Below are 19823 nucleotides of genomic sequence, written 5' to 3' on the forward strand. Positions count from 1 at the left end.
ATTGCGTATTCACCTCATCCATAAAGTCGATGACGGAAGAATTGCTGCTCCATCCAATCAGCCCAAATCCCCTGCCTGCAGGACTTACATACACACAAAGATCTGCTATGTGTTTGGACAGCACTAGAGGTAGACACGACTGTTCGCCACCCATGTAGTCCCATATGGAGCCGCCACCCCTCACCCCACCACAACCACACACACAAACTCATTTTCACTGACAGATTTTCTGGCATGCTCATATAAATTCTCCCAACTGTACCATCCTGCATTACACAGTGTCTGAGAATCTCTGGAATAAAATTTGCAGATAACATCTAGAAAGTAAAACAGAATCACGTGGCAAATCTTTCATAAATATCTTCTAGAGTAAACACACAGATTTGCATTGTACTTGGGGAGTGTAATCTAAAGACAAAGGCAGTTAACTTAATTATATACACAAATGAGGACAAGGGCACTATCACAGAGTAAATCGGCATTTACACAGACAGCGATTTGCAACACCGATGCAAATTGAAGTCATTCATTTTCAATGGGAGTTGGCAATTGCGAGAAACTTGTGCGGAGTTCAACTTTAATCAAATGTACAGTGGTGCTATGCCACAACTACGAATGGGTGTGCAGACAGTGAGGTTCGTGTGATCCTGATATAGTTGGATATGGCAGTCAAGTAGGAATGCCTATGACTGTAGATGACCGTTGCTTGTGAGTGTCTGTAAAGTCTATGAGACTACAGGGTTGGGTCACGTCCCATTTGTTATTTTATGTTTCTGAAGGGTACTCTTGATCACACCCTTTGCTGAGTCTGCACTGATGTGGACACCACAGTGGACCACTATCCATAAGTCTATGCAGCATTACACAACCAAAGTGTGGACAAGGAGGGCCGCAAGGGCTAAGGTGGTATTTGGTATTTTGCCTTAAAAAAAATAAATAAATAAATAAATAAATAAATAAAAATATAACATCATCAATAAGGTTCAAGTACCCTTCATCTACACAAAATCAAAGATGTATACAAACAGCATTAATTCTGATTAATATGGTTACATTTTAGTTATAATGTCCATTTTGTTTAGATATGAAAGAAATTCTCTCTCAGCTAATGCTGGTAATTATAGTAGACCTTCTAGATTGGTACATGAAGAAAACATAATTTTACAAATTTTATTTTATCATTAGTTTTTTATCTTTTGTCACATCTGAACTTTTTAAAAGTGTACAATTTCCATGTATTCCATCAACAAACATGACGTTTGTGTATGTGTACGTGTATAGACTGATCAGCCACAACATTAAAACCACCTGCCTAATATTGTGTAGATCCCCCTCTTGCCGCCAAATCAGCGGCAACCCGCATCTCAGAATAGCATTCTGAGATGATATTCTTCTCACCATAATTGTACAGAGCGGTTATCTGAGTTAGCGTAGACTTTGTCAGTTCAAACCAGTCCAGCCATTCTCTGTTGACCTCTCTCATCAACAAAGCGTTTCCATCCATAGAACTGCCACTCACTGGATGTTTTTTGTTTTTGGCACCATTCGGAGTAAATTCTAGAGACTGTTGTGTGTAAAAATCCCAGGAGATCAGCAGTTACAGAAATACTAAAACCAGCCCATCTGGCACCAACAATCATTCATGCGATTATCTAATCAGCCAATTGTGTAGCAGCAGTGCAGTGCATAAAATCATGTATATATGGGTCAGGAGCTAAAGTAAATGTTCACATCAACCATCAAAATGGGGAAAAATGTGATCTCAGTGATTACGACCGTGGCATGATTGTTGGTGCCAGACGGGCTGGTTTGAGTATTTCTGTAACTGCTGAAAAACATCCAGTGAGTGGCAGTTCTGCAGATGGAAACACCTTGTTGTTGAGAGAGGTCAACAGAGAATGGCCAGACTGGTTTGAACTGACAAAGTCTACGCTAACTCAGATAACCGCTCTGTACAATTGTGGTGAGAAGTATATCATCTCAACGTTTTTCTAAGATGCGGGTTGGCGCTGTTTTGGGAGCACGAGGGGGATCTACACAATATTAGGCAGGTGGTTTTAATGTTGTGGCTGATTGGTACACACACACACACACACACATACACACATACACACATACAGTACTGTGCAAAAGTCTTAGGCACATAAGATGTTTCACAAAAACATTTGTCTTAAGATGGTTATTTATATCTGCTACTTTAGTGTGTCAATAGGAAATATACATTTTATACTCCCAAACATTCCTTTTGCAAATAGAATAGAATAAAAGAACAGGGAGCCCTGCAACAGATGGCATGGCCCTCACAGAGCCCCCCACTGAACATTGGGTCAGTCTGGGAATACACAAAGAGACAGAAGTAATTGAGACAGCCCAAATAATAAAAGAACTGTGGCAAATTATCCAAGAAGCTTGGAACATCATATCTGTCAACAACCAAGAAAAACTGTGTCCAAGTGTAAGTAGGAGAATTGGTGCTGTTTTGAATTCAAAAGTGTTCACACCAAATATTGATTTAGCTCTTTTTCTGTTTACTGGACTTTGTATGATGTTAATTGATTAATGAAAACTATTTATGTCATTCTTTTTTTTTAAGAAATCCTCAATTTGAAAGTTTTTCACAAGTGCATAAAACTTTTGCACAGTACTATATATATATATATATATATATATATATATATATATATATATATATATATATATATATATATATATATATATAGTTACATGTTTGTTGTTTAAATGCATAAGTTTATTAACATTTTCCATTGATATGACTAAGAATACCGGGAGTTCAGCATTTTGCTTTGGTTGATAGCATATTAACAAGAGTGGAGTGGCACACATTCATTTTACAATTAAATGTTTCTACAACTGACTGTAAAAAACAGAAATGCAATTAAAAGTGACATTATTCAATGACAAATGGATTGCATGGATCTTGTCTTTGGACACGTTGGACAAACCAAATTTTACTTTCAACACGCAGTGTAAGGATCTCGTGTGTGTGAACTTCAGAGTAAAAAAATAAATAAAATCGATCTTGGGATTTTAATAATTGATAATAGGATTGTTCAAATGAAGATCATGATTAATCAGAAAATCCATCTTTTAGTCACCCATAATCCTTATTATTTTTATTTTAAGTCATACATTTTGTTTAATATGTTCAACAAAGCACAATCCAATTCTTTTTGTGTAGTCCCTGAAACCTGCTAATAGTATGTAATACGTACCACCGGCAGAAATTTGGACCAATGAGATTTATTTTGGCTGGGGCTACCTATTGCAATGCTACAGAAATAGAAACAAAGCAACCAACAAAATAATACTAATACTAATAATTATATTACTACTAACAGTAATATCCTAATAATGGAGTCACATAATAGAGTCACAGCTAAAAACTCTAGATACACAGCTTTTTAAGCTTGTCGCTTTATCACATTGTGCCAGGTTATCACACAGTGTCAAGCTGCTCTGAACTGAAATGCACAGATTTTGGGTTTACAGTGCCTAATTGTGACTGGCGCCATTAACTACCTGCTCGCTTCACCGTTTTGAAAGAGTAGGTGTACCAAATGAGACTGGAGACGTGAGGTGAACCTGACCTAAAACAGGCATAGACAGGTACTGAACAACAGCCCTGTGTAGGTGGATGGGTAATCTGTGGGTGACTGGGTGGCCGTTAGGACTTTAAAAAAGACTGCTTGTGTAATACTGTGTGTGCTCCAAGACTCGTGAGCACCAGACAGTTCTCCAGTACACCTGACTTTCCAGGATGAGTAGAGTTATCCCCCTGACTTCATGCAAATCACAGTTTCAATGGATTAGCACACTAAAGCCCTTTGCAACACAGAACAGGTTTGATGTCCTGCATGTGCCCTTGCAGAATTGTGTCAAGCGCACTGCGTGAGAAGATGACTCAGACGTTAGAATAGTTTGCTCCCCAATTTGGAATGCCCAATTCCCAATGCGCTCAAAGTCCTCGTGGTGGCGTAGTGACTCGCCTCAATCTGGGTGGCGGAGGACGAATCTCAGTTGCCTCCACGTCTGAGACAGTCAATCCGCGCATCTTATCACCTGGCTTGTTGAGTGCGTTACCGCAGAGACGTAGCGCGTGTCGATGCCCATGCTATTCTCTGCGGCATCCACGCACAACTCACCACGTGCCCCACCGAGAGCGAGAACCACATTATAGTGACCACAAGGAGGTTAACCCATGTGACTCTACCCTCCCTAGCAACTGGCCAATTTGGTTGCTAAGGAGACCTGGCTGGAGTCACTCAGCACGCCCTGGATTCGAACTCACGACTCCAGGGGGGTAGTCAGCGTCAATACTTGCTGAGCTACCCAGGCCCCCCGAAAAACAGTTGTTATATTCAAGGTCCGTCCATTCTCAGCAGGACATGGTTCATTGTAATCTTACTCTCTGGAGCACAACATGAGATAAATGAGTCTTTAATAAACGCTGACTCTTCTGGCATTTTATTCCCGAGCCCAAGCTGATTTATTAATGAAAGGGTGAAATAAAATAAAAAATAGACGATACTTTAATTAAAGATTTGGTGGAATTCCTTCTTTAGCGTGGCACAGAGCATATTTTCTAAACTACAGGGTATAATTGCTTGACTGAAATATTTTGAGAGAGGGAATATTTACAGGGGAATTAACTGGATTGATATTTAACCACTTTAGTCAGTATTTAACACTTTGATCATTTTCCTGTCCATTCTCTTTATGTTAAACCTCTGTTTACTCCAAATCTATGTTAAAAAGTAAATGCGGGTTTGCTGTGCATCAAACCGTTGATATGTTATACACAGCATTTAGTGCACTGCTTCTCCAGTTTTAAAAGGGACAGTGTGCCAAAAAAAAAAAAAAATGATGTCATCATTTAGCAAACCTCATTTTTTTCTAAGCCTTTCTTTATTTACACAAAGGTAGATCATTTTAGGAAAATTCTCGAAAATGAAAGAAAAATGTCACTGGTAAACTGGTCCTTGAACTAGTTTTACTAGTCTGCAAGACAGCATATAACTTATCTTATCACATTCGAAATTAAGCTACAGTATGAGTCATCTCAGTCTCGTTCTGTCTTTCTCAACCCTTAACTATTTTTTTTTTTCTTTTTTTCAAATTCCCAGGAAATGAGTGGCCCATGGTAGTTCATTAGTGTGATTACTTGGGTGGTTTGAGGAGCATGGACAAGGGGTGAGTGCCTGAGGCAGGACCAGAGCCTGCCCACGCTCTGACTCACAAAAGTAGCGTGCGATTGTTGACACAGCAACATTCGTACACTCTTGCAGGGCCACCAGAGGAAAGTACTATCTCAGAGAGAAAAGCCAAAGAGCGAGGCCCCTTTAAGTCTATTCGACTGTACATTAAAGGAATGTAAATCACTGTGTGAGATTGAATTGTAATCCGTTCAACAACAAAATGCATGACAGATTAGTGCGGAGTCCATTACCTTGGCATAATCCAGTGGGAGCTGGTCCTCGGGGCACTTGAAGACCCCCTCACTGCAAACAGAAGAAAGAGAGGATTGTCAAATTTACTGAGCAGCAGAGAATGAATCAAAAACCTGTTTCTTCTTTACTGGAATGCTGGACATGATATGAAAGCACAAACAGTTGAATGTACTGTAAATACTGATGCATGGATTCTAAATTATCGATACAATATTGTGAGAAAAAGTGTGATATATTGATATTTGATTGTATCGACACAGCCCTAGCAAACACCTCTAAATATCGACTTATCGACCTAATCTAGGCAGAGGCTCTTTGTTTGCTACTGCCCTTTTTCACTTGGATGAAAGTTAATTATGTCCCTGGTTATGAACTGCTTACAAAAGAGCTGAATGGAGCTGAGAGATGATGTTGTGGTGGGACATAAAGAAGAGAAAGGAATGACATGAGATTGGGCATGGCTGTGAGGCGACCAGCTGAGAGGGGTGTCGTGCCTCATTAGCAGGGCCCCTCTGGCAGCATGGGCCTCCAGAATGCTGATGTCACCATAGAATATTCACTGTGTTAAATAATGGAAGTGACTGTAGATAGCACTGAAGGGGGTAGTGGGAGATGGTGCATGTATGTGTGCCTTTGTGTCCAACTGTACAGCACCGTTATTTACATAAAGAGAATCCTTCCAAAAGGACCATCTGTGGAAGTGGTCCCAAGAGATGTGTTAATACGGCCCGTCTACTGCCTGTTACAGCCTAAGATACAGGGCCTCCCTGCACAAAACAGTGGCCTTTAAACGGTACTAAACAGTATAGCACAATACGTTGTGAGCCACATACAAAAAAAAAAAAGGATTTATCTTAAAGTGTAAATGTAATTTTTAAGTGTAAGTCTAATACTTTCTCCTCTAGTTCACTCAGAAATAAAAATTCTCATTCTGTCATTCTGTTTTCTGAGTTCTGAATTCAGAGTTCATCTCATTTTGTGTTCCACAGAAGAAAGAAAGTCATCTGGGTGTGGAACAAAATAAGGGTAAATGAGTAAAAGATGACAGAATTTTTATTTTTTGGCAAACTATCTCTTTAATATCCAGGGGGGTTGTCGCTGTACTTTTCTGCATATTGCGGCCCCCTTCAGCAGATCGCGGCGCCGTTTTGCGGCTCTCTTCAGACACTGTAGTGGATATGTGTGGAAAAAGAGGGGCCAGATGGAAAGTGCTTTTCGCCCAAGCAGACGGCAGCCACTTCCATCCATTAAGGTCAGTGTGTCACTGAGGCTGCAATTAATACACCAGGCTTTAACAAAAAAAGTCAATCAATTACCCACTAGAGGCAGGCCCACTCAGCAGAACAGCATCAAATGCATGCTGATGGACTTTATTACCAGGCCATCAATGCAGTTCCATTGGGACCAATCGGCTTTTAAGATTAGCCTCTGATTTAAAACTGAGTACCGCCCCCCTAGACTGATAAACAAATATGAACCATGTTAAAGTAGACAGAGTCAGGGAAGGTAAATTGGAATCTACCTCTCATTTCTTACCATAGAAACACAGTTGTACAGAGGGTGGCTTGTCAGACCCTGTCAGAACGATTTTTTCCAAGGAGGAAGAGAAAACCAGCAGCCATACATTCATATGCTTAGAACTCGTCTAACTCTGACTGGCTCTAAAGCACTGTCTCATTTGTTGAGACTCATCGCTATACTCCAATTGTGTCTTAGAGTTAAAATGAGGAGAGCAACATCAGCAAAGCAATCCCTCTTAGACGACATCAATGCTAAAACAAGACGGCATGAAAGGGACACTTCAAAACCCTTGATGCTTGCCCCTCTCTTCGCACACTGCTTTGAGAAGTTGGAAAAGAGGCTTTGAAAGCCATGCATGAGGGAACCTCTCATGTGGCTTTTAAAAGGAATAGTTCATACAAAAATAAAAATTCTTTCTATTACTCATTCTCAAATCTCAATCATAGTTGCAGACTGATCGCACTGTGCATACAGTGACAGTAGGTCAAAGTTCTGCTTCTGAAATCAGTCTGTGCTTACCTAAATTTGAAACACTGCCCTAGTGGCTGAAGCAGGAAGTGTTGCTGAACATATAGTATGGGCACGTGTGAGCTCCAGTTTCCGGTTGAAATGTCCACAGAAGGTGCAAAAAGTGTGTTGTATTTTTTGTTTTAAATCATGTAATACAGTCAACAGGAATTAATTTTGTATTAACTCTACACCCTAACCCTAACCCAAACCCCAACCCTAAATCGCAATTACTTCCTGGTTCCCATGGGACCAAAACCTGTGTCTCGGAGGTTGCTCGCGCAATGCGCTATTAGTAGTGCCAGAAGGAAAGGTATTTACATTTGGATTGATGCAAAAATGTCTAATGGGGAATGCTGCTTTCAGTAATTTGGCAGAATGTGATCGATTTCAGGATACATGAACATTCGGAAGAAACATGTACATTTCCCGTATGAATACAATGTATTCAAGACTCATCGCACCAGGCTTGACATCAATGACACCAAACAATCAGACACGACTAGATTGACTATGACTTGGCCTGACTGACATTTGAGAGCTACGGTGGAGAGTAAGATTCAGTAAAAAAAAAAATTTCAATGTATTTAGAAAGATACCTGAAATTCAAACAACTGAAACAAATTACAGCCCCAATTCCCAACCGCATATAAGCAATGGGGCAAACAATAGTCACATTAAAAGCAAAACCTCAGTTCCATCCAGCTCACAAGCAAGTGTGGCAGTTGCTCTGCAGCAAAGAGGACCAATCGAGAGTAGAGCTCATGTGCCCTTCAACTAACCCACAGTTTTAAAAGCTACAACCTTCTGGTCTCTCCTTGCATTTCTTACTACATCCTGTTTGGTCATCTTCTACATCCTGCATGCATAATAAGGTCAGCTATGTAGCTATAACAGCAAGCGTGTTTAAACCACTGCTTCTCCCAAGCTCATCAATGATTCTTTAGGGCCTCTCAACCTCCTTACAATTCTCTGGCATGCCCTCTGGTCAGATTATCAAGCCATCAGTTTGCAAAGTGATATAGATGAGGACAGGCGTCACAACACTGTACTCGCACCTTCTACACAGCCTTTGACAAGCAGGCCACCAGGGAAGTGGCCAATCATTGTAAAGAACGCTCAACAAAAGGAACCTTAGAAGGGCTAAGAGCAACTCTGAATGCCTTCTTTATGAAAGCTATCTCTCTCTCTCTATTTCTTTCTCAGAGTTGTATGGAGGCGCTAAAGCAGTTGATTCAAAATCCACAAGTGGTAAATATAATTGAGGACATTGATCCAGTGAAAATAAACTCTGCCCTTGAAAACAGCACTGCACTGCAAAAAATGATTTAAGACAAGTATTTTTGTCTTGTTTTCCAGTAAAAATATCTAAACATTCTTAAAACGTGATTTTATTACTTGACAAGCAAACTGGCATAAGATTTTAAGTTTTGTTTTGAGAGAAATCTAATCAAGTTTTGTGAACTTTAGACTTAAAACAAGAAAAAAAATCTGCCAATGGGGTAAGCAAAATAAACTTAATTCAAAGGGAAAACATGTTTATTTTGCTTACCCCATTGGCAGATTTTTTTTCTTGTTTTAAGTCTAAAGTTCACAAAATTTTGTCAGATTTATCTTAAAACAAGACTTAATATCTTATCCCATTTTGCTTGACAAGTAAATAAATCACGTTTTAAGAATGTTTAGATAATTTTACAGGAAAACAAGACAAAAAAATAAATATAAAATGGGTACCAGAATTGTGCCATATCTCAGACCTTGCCAAAGACTTTTCTGTTGTTTATTCCGCTACTAAATTATGACTTTCCTGTTGAGAGGAACCTGGAATCTTGTTTCATCTCTGTGGGAGTTCCCTTAATCCCCAAAACTCAGCTGCATGGCCATGGCCTTGTGATTAGCACACATGCTCCAGACACTTTCAGCCACGGTGCTCAAGTGGGAAAACAGGTTTGATTCCAACCATTAACATGTTCTGATCCCAATCCCCATCCCTTTCCCTGATTATTTTCAAACCCCTACTGTTTCCATCAATAAAAAGTAGTGAAAACCCACATTTAATTTGCCTTTTTCAGACTACAAGGGCAGTAAAGTAGGTACAAAACCCATATTAATCGAAGTCATGGCCTAGTGATTAGCACACATGCTCCACACACTTTGAGCCTTACTGTCTCTATCAATAAAGTGACAAAAAGCCATTTTTATTTGGACTTTCAAATTACAAGGGCAGTAAAGTTTCTGAATTCTGGGTTTCAGGCTGGACAACAGTATAACTCAAATGGAACAAATCTCCACAGTAGGGCTGGGTATCGCCAGCCACCTCACAATACTATACGTATTGTCACGTCACAATTCGATATATTGCGATACAGCACGATATCATGGTTCGATTTTGCTTTTAATTTCAATTAATTTCAGTTATAATGTACATTTTGCTTGAATACAGTATGAAAGAAATTCTTGGATCTAGTCTTTGGACTCACATTACACAGAAATTGTCAAAGCCTTTACTCTCAGCATGCAGTGAAAAGATCTCGGTGCCACTACACCACTCAAACACTGATGAGTGAAATCTAAAAAAAATTACCAGCCTGTGGCTAATCGCTAATCACAGACATTTTTTGTAGCAAATGGGAAGTATTTACACACATCTGATTTTTGGGGATTGCAGATAGAAAGAAAGATCGATCGATCTTGGCATTTTAAGAATCGACATTGGGATTGTACAAATGAAGTAGAAAATCAGTATTTTTGCCCGGCCCTAGATCCAAATGCATGAGAGAGGTCCAGCATGTCCGTGAGAGAGACCGTGAATCCTCCAGGATCAGTTTGTCTCTGTCATGCCTCATAGAAGCGTCTCTGACTGCACTTAAAATTCACGATATATCACGATACATGGATCTAAGTATCAATTCAATATTGTGAGAAAAAGTATCAATGTATATTGATATTTGAATGTATCGACACAGCCCTACTCCGCAGGCATGCAGGCTCAGGTCAGCGCAACACCACGACTATGGTTTGTTAGATTGCAAGGGCTTGACAATCATAAATCTACCATGCCTGCTGGTTTAAAACAGTGCAGGAGCTGAGCACTTAACAGTTACTCACTCACTGCTACTTACCCTTGCCTTAAGTGTCTTAACAGGCATTATTCATGTGATTTATAACGGCCATGTCAAATATCCTTGACCTTAATACAAAAACATTTCAAATATGTTTTACCAAACCTTTATAATGCAAATCCTGTGCATGAAGAAGCTGAATCAAATGCAAATTTATGATGACGTCCTCATATGAAGTGTATGGTGGACCCTGGCATGACTCCAAAATCACGATGGTGGGCACTGAAATGTCGAGATTAAATGATGTGCCACTATGCACATTTTCGTTGACACATGTCATCATGGGTCACACGGGTTCACACTTGCGCAAAACCCTTTAGTTTTTCCTCGACAGTTCTCTTATCACTCTCTCCACTGACATTTGTGAGGCAAGCCATCTGTGGTCTAATTCGCACAGTCCCTCCATGCGCAAAAGTTAGCAAAATATCAGCCTTTTTACAAATGTCATTTTACTACCATTATCTAGATTATAATAAGGTTTTGAGTTAAACATGTTGCAGATACAGTTACTCTTAAAAACCCATAAAATCAAAATAAGAGTTCTGTGGCTTTTAGTGAATGTCTGTTAGCTTTGCAAAATGGACCAAAAATGGGCATATACAAGTCTTGTTTAATAAAATGCTTACTGGATTGAGAAAGTCCCCTCCCACAAATGCCATTTGCCACCAAGTAGGAATTACAAGTAGCGAATCATAGTTTATCAGTGTGTCTTAAAAGTAAAGTCAACTAGCTATTAAAAAAAAGAAAAAAGGATAAGATCTTCGATATAGTATACGTCCCTGAACCCGCCCCTACTTCCCATTTCAATGTCAACACATGGGGGAAAAAAATGTGTTCCTCAAACAATTTTATTAGGTCTTTATAATAATAACATAATAAATGCAGATTACAAGATATATCTACAAAGACGTCTCCACAATGAGAAGTGTGCAAATGTTCTAATGCATACCAAACAGCAAGGAACCTCACATCTATGGTAAAAATGTATGTCAGAATAGGAAAACCGATGTCAGAATCTTTAGCAGGAAGGTTTTTTGATGTAAAGAACTCTGCAATATACTTCATCCATCAGCATTAATGAGGACGCCTGGAGGAGACACCCATCGTTAAACAGTAAAGGTAGAATACGGTAGATGTCACCCGCTGAGCAATCAAAGAGCCCATGTGTGATAAAAGTACTCCAAAACTAATATAAACTCAACTGCTTCTACTCTAATGAAAAGTTCCAAATGTTCTTTACCATAAATGTCTGCAAGATCTGACAATGTTTTTCGGCCTGCATCCATCAATAACAGATTCTATCAGCATGGTTTTAGCATGTCAGTACTATCTAGATAAGTGACTGAACATTAGAAGGGCCTCTAATCTACACACACTATAATGGGGTAAGTGAGGTTCTTTGCCTTGCTGACAGTATTGGAAAACACAATCATCATCCACACACAATTCTATATTTAGAATTATTGGAACGACAACAACGGGTAGGACAGGTAAGTTGTGTCTGAATATGAATGAACATTCTTTCAAAGTCATTGAATGAAAAGTAAAAATATAGTTAAAGGGATAGTTCACTCAAAAAATGATAATTTAGTTATTTACTCACCATCATGTTGTTTCAAACTTGTCTGATGTTCTTTCTTTCTTGAAACACAATGTTAAGGACTGACAGCCTCAGTCACCATTTACTTTCATTGTGTCTTTTATTCATACGATTTTGGAAAATGAGGGTGAGTAAATGATGGCAGCTTTTTCTTTTTTGGGTGAACTAGTAGCACCAACGTCTGTCGAAATGCACAAAAGGCATCCTAACTTTTGATTTCAACATTTGAATGTAGCTGTATAAGAGGTTTCAGTGAAAATCGCATTCAGGGAGTGTTTTTATGATGTAATTGGTTAAGTATAGATGTATGTGGGTGGCAAGGGAAAATCAATTCCATCTCATTATCTGATCTGCTCTGGGTCGAGCTGCTGCCATTAGTCCTGATAGAGATGGCACGTGTTACCACCCCCTGCCATCATCTCATCTCTTCCCAGCTCAGTTCATCAGATGCAACTTGCCTGGATCTTCTTGCCATGTCCATCCCCCACCCTCTGAGAGGACTATAAAAAGGATAGTTCAACAAATAAATATAAATTCTGTCATCATATACTCACTTACTCCGCCTCACGGTGTTCCAAACCCAAACCCATCTGAGTTTCTTTTTTCCATGGAACACAAAATGAGAACTTTATAGCAGTATGTCCAAGCTGCTCATTAGTTTAAGTAAATGATGACAGAATTTTCACTTTTGGGTAAACTTTCCCTTTAACATGACACTTCGAGAAGATTACATCTTGTTATTTTAAACAAAGAACCAGTATTAACTGACCTTCGAAAATGTATGCATATCAAAGGTGTTTCCTGAAGTCTTGTGCATGCTTTTGGGCAATTTTTATTTTTTATTTTTTTTTATCTATCCAGCAATGTTTAAAACTCTTGATTTGGCACAATAGTTATTTGTTACAATAGTAGGTAGTCCTTCAACGTCCTGTAGTTTCAACACATTTGGAGTTTCAATGCTAAGGTCATGTCGCCATTTGTCGCCCTGACCAACTCTGAAAGTGGTTTGAGTGATTGGATCACAAACCATTTTAGACTTCATTTACTCCTGTATTAACGCTCTCCATTTTTGATCAGATGGATGCTAAACCCAGGTGTAAATGGGACTCAAAATAATTGGGATTAGAACTGAACAAAGATTGCCTTTGCACAGTACCAAGAGAGTATAACAGTTCCAGAGCTTTGATCCCAACTTGAAAGAGGATCCGGGAGAGATTGATCAAGCATAGGAACGTTCCAAGCAGCTATAGCTTTTAGTTAAATAGAGTTTCTCCATTAAACTTTGCACACATGTTAGGAGACACTAGTCTGTAGAGGTGCTAAAAGCTGCAGTCAAATGCAGATGTGAAATGCCACAGCCTCTGCTTTGATGTTCGCTCTAAATGTCAACCCCTTTTCTCATGCTTTTCAATGTCTCCCACTCATTGTACTGTCACTTCTTTTTGTTTGCATCTATCTTCCTGCCTCCTACATATCTACGCATGCATACATGCATGTTTGCGCACAATCATGAAAAATATGGTGTGAATGGCAAACACAGTTCCTCCGATGGTGATTTTGCAGTTTAATTACAGATGGCAGGTCTAATTTTAGCTCCCTCTGTAAACGGCAGATGTTTGTAGTACACTCATCCATGAGAAGGCACATGCTTCATCACCATAGGAATCCTGAAGAATACGAGTGCATGACACCGCAGATATGGGTGGTGTTTTGCACTGACAGCCATCCATATGCAGCAGTGTTCTTTGATCAGTCTTGGTGATCCTCTTGCTAACAAAGGGTAACTTAGTGCTAACTGTCACTATCAGGTTAGACATGGCACAAGGAAGACATTGAGGGGGTCAGGAGATTCTAGGGCTAAAAATAACATAAGACATTAAAGCATTTTAGAAGTGTCACACTAATACCAGATACTGAGAGGATGGATAACCAGCACATCTAATGAATGACTCAGGTTTTTGTTAATCCAAAGATTTAAGAGTTTGGTTCTCTTGAGGATAAATTACTGAGTCTTAGGACACATGGCTTCTTGTCCATTAAAATACAGCCAATAGGACTAATCTAGAGTGTTATTATAATCCTAGATTATCAGAGCATAGAATTAGAAACATCCAATACGTGCAATATGTGTGGTGGCCCCTGTGTTCACTCAATTGCATTTCCTTGTAATTTCACATACTACCGAGTAGGAATGTTAATGATTAATTGATCATAAATTAATTGTTGTTAATAATTTTATCAATTAAGCATACTGTCATAAATGCATGGCTAAACAGTAATGATGGTGAGTGATTTAAGTGTGTTTTAGTCCAGTTGACAGAACTGTCACTTGCTCTATATGGGCCAGTGCTCAAATATGTTTCTTCTATACAAGTTATTATTAACAGTAATTCATTAACAGTAATCAAACAATTCACAAATTCGTACTAAACATAGCCTACATGTATTCAAATACACTGAACTAAGAATATTTAAAGAGGAAAATGCCAATACTTTAATTTCTTAAGTGTATTAATTTAAATTATATTTAAACAGTAGGTTACATGCACATATTATTTGGAGTCCTCCACATGCGTTTTGTGGTATTAAAGTTAACGAATAATTGATTGTTAATTTCCACTACAATTGATTATGAAAATATCTGAAAATACTGAGATGTTGCAAAAGGAATCCCTTAAAGTCATAATTGTATTATGACTATGGATTGTATAGACCTCAGTCGATACTATATTTTATTTGATACAAAATTAAAACAATGTCCTAAGCCATGTCTACTTTTCACAAACAATGGTTTTGGATTTGTTTGTTTTTTTTTTGTTAAAAAACTATCTGCACCAAATGTGTGGGTAATCTGTCAAATATGAGGAAACAAAGCAGTGTGTTTGTTGAATTCGTCATATTTTCCGTTTGTTGATGTTAAAAAACTAAAATAAAACAGAAATATTCCAGTGTATGTGATTCCGCACAAATACGTTTTTGGTCGAAACTGATTTTGCTACGTTTACATCTCTCATCCACACAAGACGGACATTTTCCTCCATCGCAAATGGAGACTTTTGAAAATGCTCTCTAGTATCTTCAAATTAAAAATCTGATCTAATAAAGACTGATCTCCACTGTGAATTTGGAAACAGTAGGTTGACAATTCTTAAAGGAATAGTTCACCCAAAAATGAAAATTTTCTAATCATTTACTCACCTGTCTGCCATCCCAAATGTGTGACTTACTTTCATCTGCTAAACTCAAATGAAGATTTTTGAAGAATTTCTCAGCTCTTTTGATCTATACAATGCAAGTGAATGGATGACAAAATTTTGAAGCTCCAAAAATCACACAAGCCAGCATAAAAGTAATCCATAGGACTCCAGTGGTTAAAGCAATGTCTTCAGAAGCGATATGATAGATTTAGGTGAGAAACAGATCACTTTTAAAATTCTTCTTCTTCTTGTGTTTTTTAGGTGATTCACATTTTTCAGGCATATCACCCCCTACTGGGCAGGGAGAAGAATTTGTAGCAAAAAAAAAAAAAAAATTAAATATTGATCTTTTTACACACCTATCATTTTACTTCTGAAGATATGGATTAAAACACTGGAGTCTTATGGATTACTATTATGTTGCCTTTATGCTTTTTGGAGCATCAAAATTTTGGCACCCATTCACTTGCATTGTATGGACTTACAAAACTGAAATATTCTTCTAAAAATCATAATTTGTGTTCTGCAGAAGAAAGAAACTCATACACATCTGGGATGGCATGATGGTGAGTAAACGATGAGAGAGTTTGAATTTTTGGGCGAAATTCGAAGCACTGCCCCCAATGGTCAAGGCAAGAAGTGTTTTTTAATTACGTGAGCACATGTGACCTCCAGTTTCAGTTTAAAATTTCCATGAGGGGCACCAAAAGTGAATTGTAAAGTGTGTTGTTTTCAGCTGTAAATTATGTATTACAGTGAAGATGAATGCATATTTTAGCAACTACAGTAACGCCTTCCAAATCGGTCAGAAATCTAGGGGTAACCATCGACAGCAGACTAAATTTCACAGACCACATCTCAAAGACCGCAAGATCATGTAGATTTACACTCTGCAATATCAGGAAGACCCTTCCTCTCTGAACATGCCACACAACTGCTTGACCAGTCACTTGTCATAACTAGACTGGACTACTGTAATGCTCTCATTGCAGGCCTCCCTGCATGTGCAATTAGACCCCTGCAAATGATCCAAAATGCAGCAGCATGTCTGGTCTTTAATGAACCAAAGAGAGCACGTTACACCACTTTTTGATGCACGTATCAAATTCAAGACTCTGATGCTGGCATACATAACAGTCACTGGGTCTGCTCCAGCATACCTAAAATCATTTATGCAGAGCTACGCGCCCACTAGAAGCCTGCGGTTGGCTAAGGAACGTCACCTTGTTGTACCAACAAAAAGAGGCACCAAAACACTTTCCCGGACTTTCAGCTTCGTCGTACCACGTTGGTGGAACAACCTTCCCAACTCCATCCATGAAGCTGACTCACTCTCTGTCTTCAAAAAACGACTAAAAACACATCTTTTCCATGAGCACTTAACCAGTCATTAAAAAAAAAAAAAAAAAAAAAAAAAAAAAAATTCCTGTTGCACTTTATACTGTTTTGAATACTATTATGATGCTAGTGATACTTTGTAATCCAGCACTTTTCATACCACTGTCTCCTTAAGATGATTCGCTTATGTTTTCCTCTTTTGTATGTCGCTTTGGATAAAAGCGTCTGCCACATGAATAAATATAAATGTATTAAATCTACACCTAAATCCCAACCCTAAACCTAACCATCAGTGGAGTAAAAATGAAATTTTAGAGGGAAAATGGAACCACGTCACTGACTATGCAAAAGCGATTACTTCCTGGTTTTGACGTGGCGCAAGAACCCGGGTCTTATTAGTCACGCCACAAGAGAAGGTAAACACATGTAAACAGATGCAAAAATGTCTGATGGGAGATGCTGCTTGTCAGTAACTCAGCAGAATGGGGCCGACGTCAGGGTAATGGAACATTCGGTAGCAACATGCCGAATTCTTGTGTGATCATGTTGTAAAATTTGCTCAGCATAGTCAGCATTCGCTCTGACTAAGGCAATAGGATTGAGGTAAAATGAGAGAAACCTGTAGATAGACATCCATAACTGGAAAGCTTTCACTCAATTACAAAACAAAGCCTGGTGACAAACTGAATGGTATGTTAATGTACAAAGCATTTGATTCACGAAAATGAACAATTAGGGCACATTTTGAAATGACATCTGGTACCCTTGTGGGGTTAACTAAAGTTTCCGACTGACAAAACCCAGACGACAAAGACAAAGCTGACCTGAATTAAAAAGCTTCTTTACAGTTTGAATGGATTGCGAGTTCAGTGATGTGGAAACTAGAAGGGAAAGTGCAAGAATAAAAGACTTTAAAATTAGCAGTTTTTTAGCTTATCTTCCAGCTGTGAGGTATTCTTGCCCTCTCAGTTGGTGGGAAGGCGAGATGTTCAAAATAGTCTGTGTTAATATGGCTATGGGCCTGGCTTGCAAAAGAGTAAGCTCTCAAAGCACATTCTGAGATGAATACATAATTAATTAAAATGAGAAGATCTAAGAACAAGCTGATAATGGATCTTGGATAATCTTGCAACAGCTTGATAAATTCAATCTTCTGAGGGTTTATTTCAGAAGAAAAGTACATTTGAGAGCCTTCTAGCAAGTTCAAAACTCTGGATGTAAGATATAAAGCTTGTGGGCTGTTCTAAATTTTCTTTACTTTGTTGTTAGGCCTAAAAGATAATTGAGGCTCATCCAAATTGGAGATATGATCTTATAAAGAGAGGGTGCATATCAAATGATCTGACTGTTTGTTCCTGGTCGATTCCTTTTAGCACACTCTCTCTGAAGTCTACACAAATTTCTCAGTGAGGCAGCACCTGCGTTAGTACCATAAAATACAGGTAATAAGATCAGACAGAGTTTCTGTTATCTTACCATCACCTCACATCTGTTTAAACAGACAAGATCAGCGCCACAACCTCAGGCCTCGATAGTGAGAAATTAGTGCCGAGCTAATTCTGAGTGTTGGTGACTGAGATAGGATGGATTACCTTCCTTAATGTCATGTTCTTTATCTCATGGTCTTTCTACAGCGACAGCAGGTGGAACAGACAGATAATCCCTGCCAACTAATACTTATCAGGCTGAGATGACTCTCATTTGCTTGCAACAGCCACACATTTCTCTCTTCAGAGCTGGACTGGTACCCTTTTTTAATTTGTAGATATCCCTACAAACAGATGTCCATTTCTACAACACATAAGCTTAGCAGTAGAAATTAGTACAGAAAGCTCACACAAATATTTATCTACATTGGTATCTATTTTTGACAGCTAACATTTTTAGCTTGTCATCAGTTCTTCATAGTGGTTCGTATTTTCCTCATTCAGAGAGACAGACAGAGATCTGTCCTTCTTGTCATCAAGTGAGTGAACGCATTGCAAGCATGAACACAAAAGCCTCTTAATGGGTCCAGTGTTATTGAGTCTCACTAAAGATGGCTTGAATAAACTCTAAATTAACTTCATGCATCTCCAACACTAGCGCAGGCAAGACTTGAGCCGCGGCTTGACGTTAACATGCGAGACCTACAAAGCTCTTCATTGTTTGTTACTGCAAGAGTTGCTGTACAGTAGCAGGTGCTGGAAGAATAAGCTAATTTGTGTGCTGTGTGGGAGGCTTGATTTAGCTCTATTCCATAGACACTCCAGGGAAAAAGTCAACCACACCCTGATAGTACAGCTCCACCATCTAATTATACCATCTGTTTCCTCATGTGACTAAAAACATTAAAAAACAGTGGGTGAGAATATCCACTTGCGGTTTACAGCGCTGAAAATATGGATAGAAATGTGCCACATAAAAGAATGGCTCAACAGTAATGATGACCACATGGTCAGTGTGAGATTGTTTTGGCCCAGTTGACGGAACTGTCACTTGCTCTATATGGGCTAGTGCTGCATTGTTACTACTTCTTGCATTTGTTGAGCGAATATGTGCTTTTATGTTTTTTTTTTTTTTGTGATGTATTGAACGTTGTCCTGATTGTCAGATTTAAATACGTCCCAAGGTTAAGTTATCAAGCCAGCTAAAATAGGTGAGATTTTATCAACTGTGAGAATGAATCGTTTAGAAGACGATATTTTTTTTTCTTCAAAAGATACAGTTCCGATTATTTTATGTTTAAGTGTCTAACAACCATAATACAGAACTGTTTTGTTTAATAATTGTTTGATGGTTTGTCGAAATTGTGAGAACACTGATATAGATTGATTATTTTAAGTGTCCAATAACCAATATGCAGAACCAATGTTTAAATAATTGTTTGACGCTTTGTAGAAATTGCAAGAATGCCTTTAGAAATCGACCAATATACTTTTTTTTTTTTTTTTTTAACAACAGATACAGATATTTTTAAGTATCCAATATCCGATATACAGAATTAATATGTTTGAGAATTGTTTAAAAAAAAAAAAAAAATCCATATTTTCATTTTTATTATTTTTCAATACAATTTGTTAACAATAAT

At 38.4% G+C, this 19823-nt stretch overlaps 1 protein-coding gene across 1 annotated transcript in view; it reads right to left on the reverse strand.

The window, feature by feature from the left end:
- The window catches only part of LOC127429564 (TNF receptor-associated factor 4-like), a 57937-nt gene that overhangs the window by 13882 nt on the left and 24232 nt on the right, over window positions 1-19823 (reverse strand). Inside the window, exon 2 of the mRNA XM_051678684.1 lies at window positions 5468-5519. Within this exon, the coding sequence (XP_051534644.1) occupies window positions 5468-5519 (52 nt within the window). The remainder of the gene's footprint in view (window positions 1-5467; window positions 5520-19823) is intronic.

Source organism: Myxocyprinus asiaticus, chromosome 39 (assembly GCF_019703515.2).
Source record: "Myxocyprinus asiaticus isolate MX2 ecotype Aquarium Trade chromosome 39, UBuf_Myxa_2, whole genome shotgun sequence".
Classification (NCBI taxonomy): Eukaryota; Metazoa; Chordata; class Actinopteri; order Cypriniformes; family Catostomidae; genus Myxocyprinus; species Myxocyprinus asiaticus.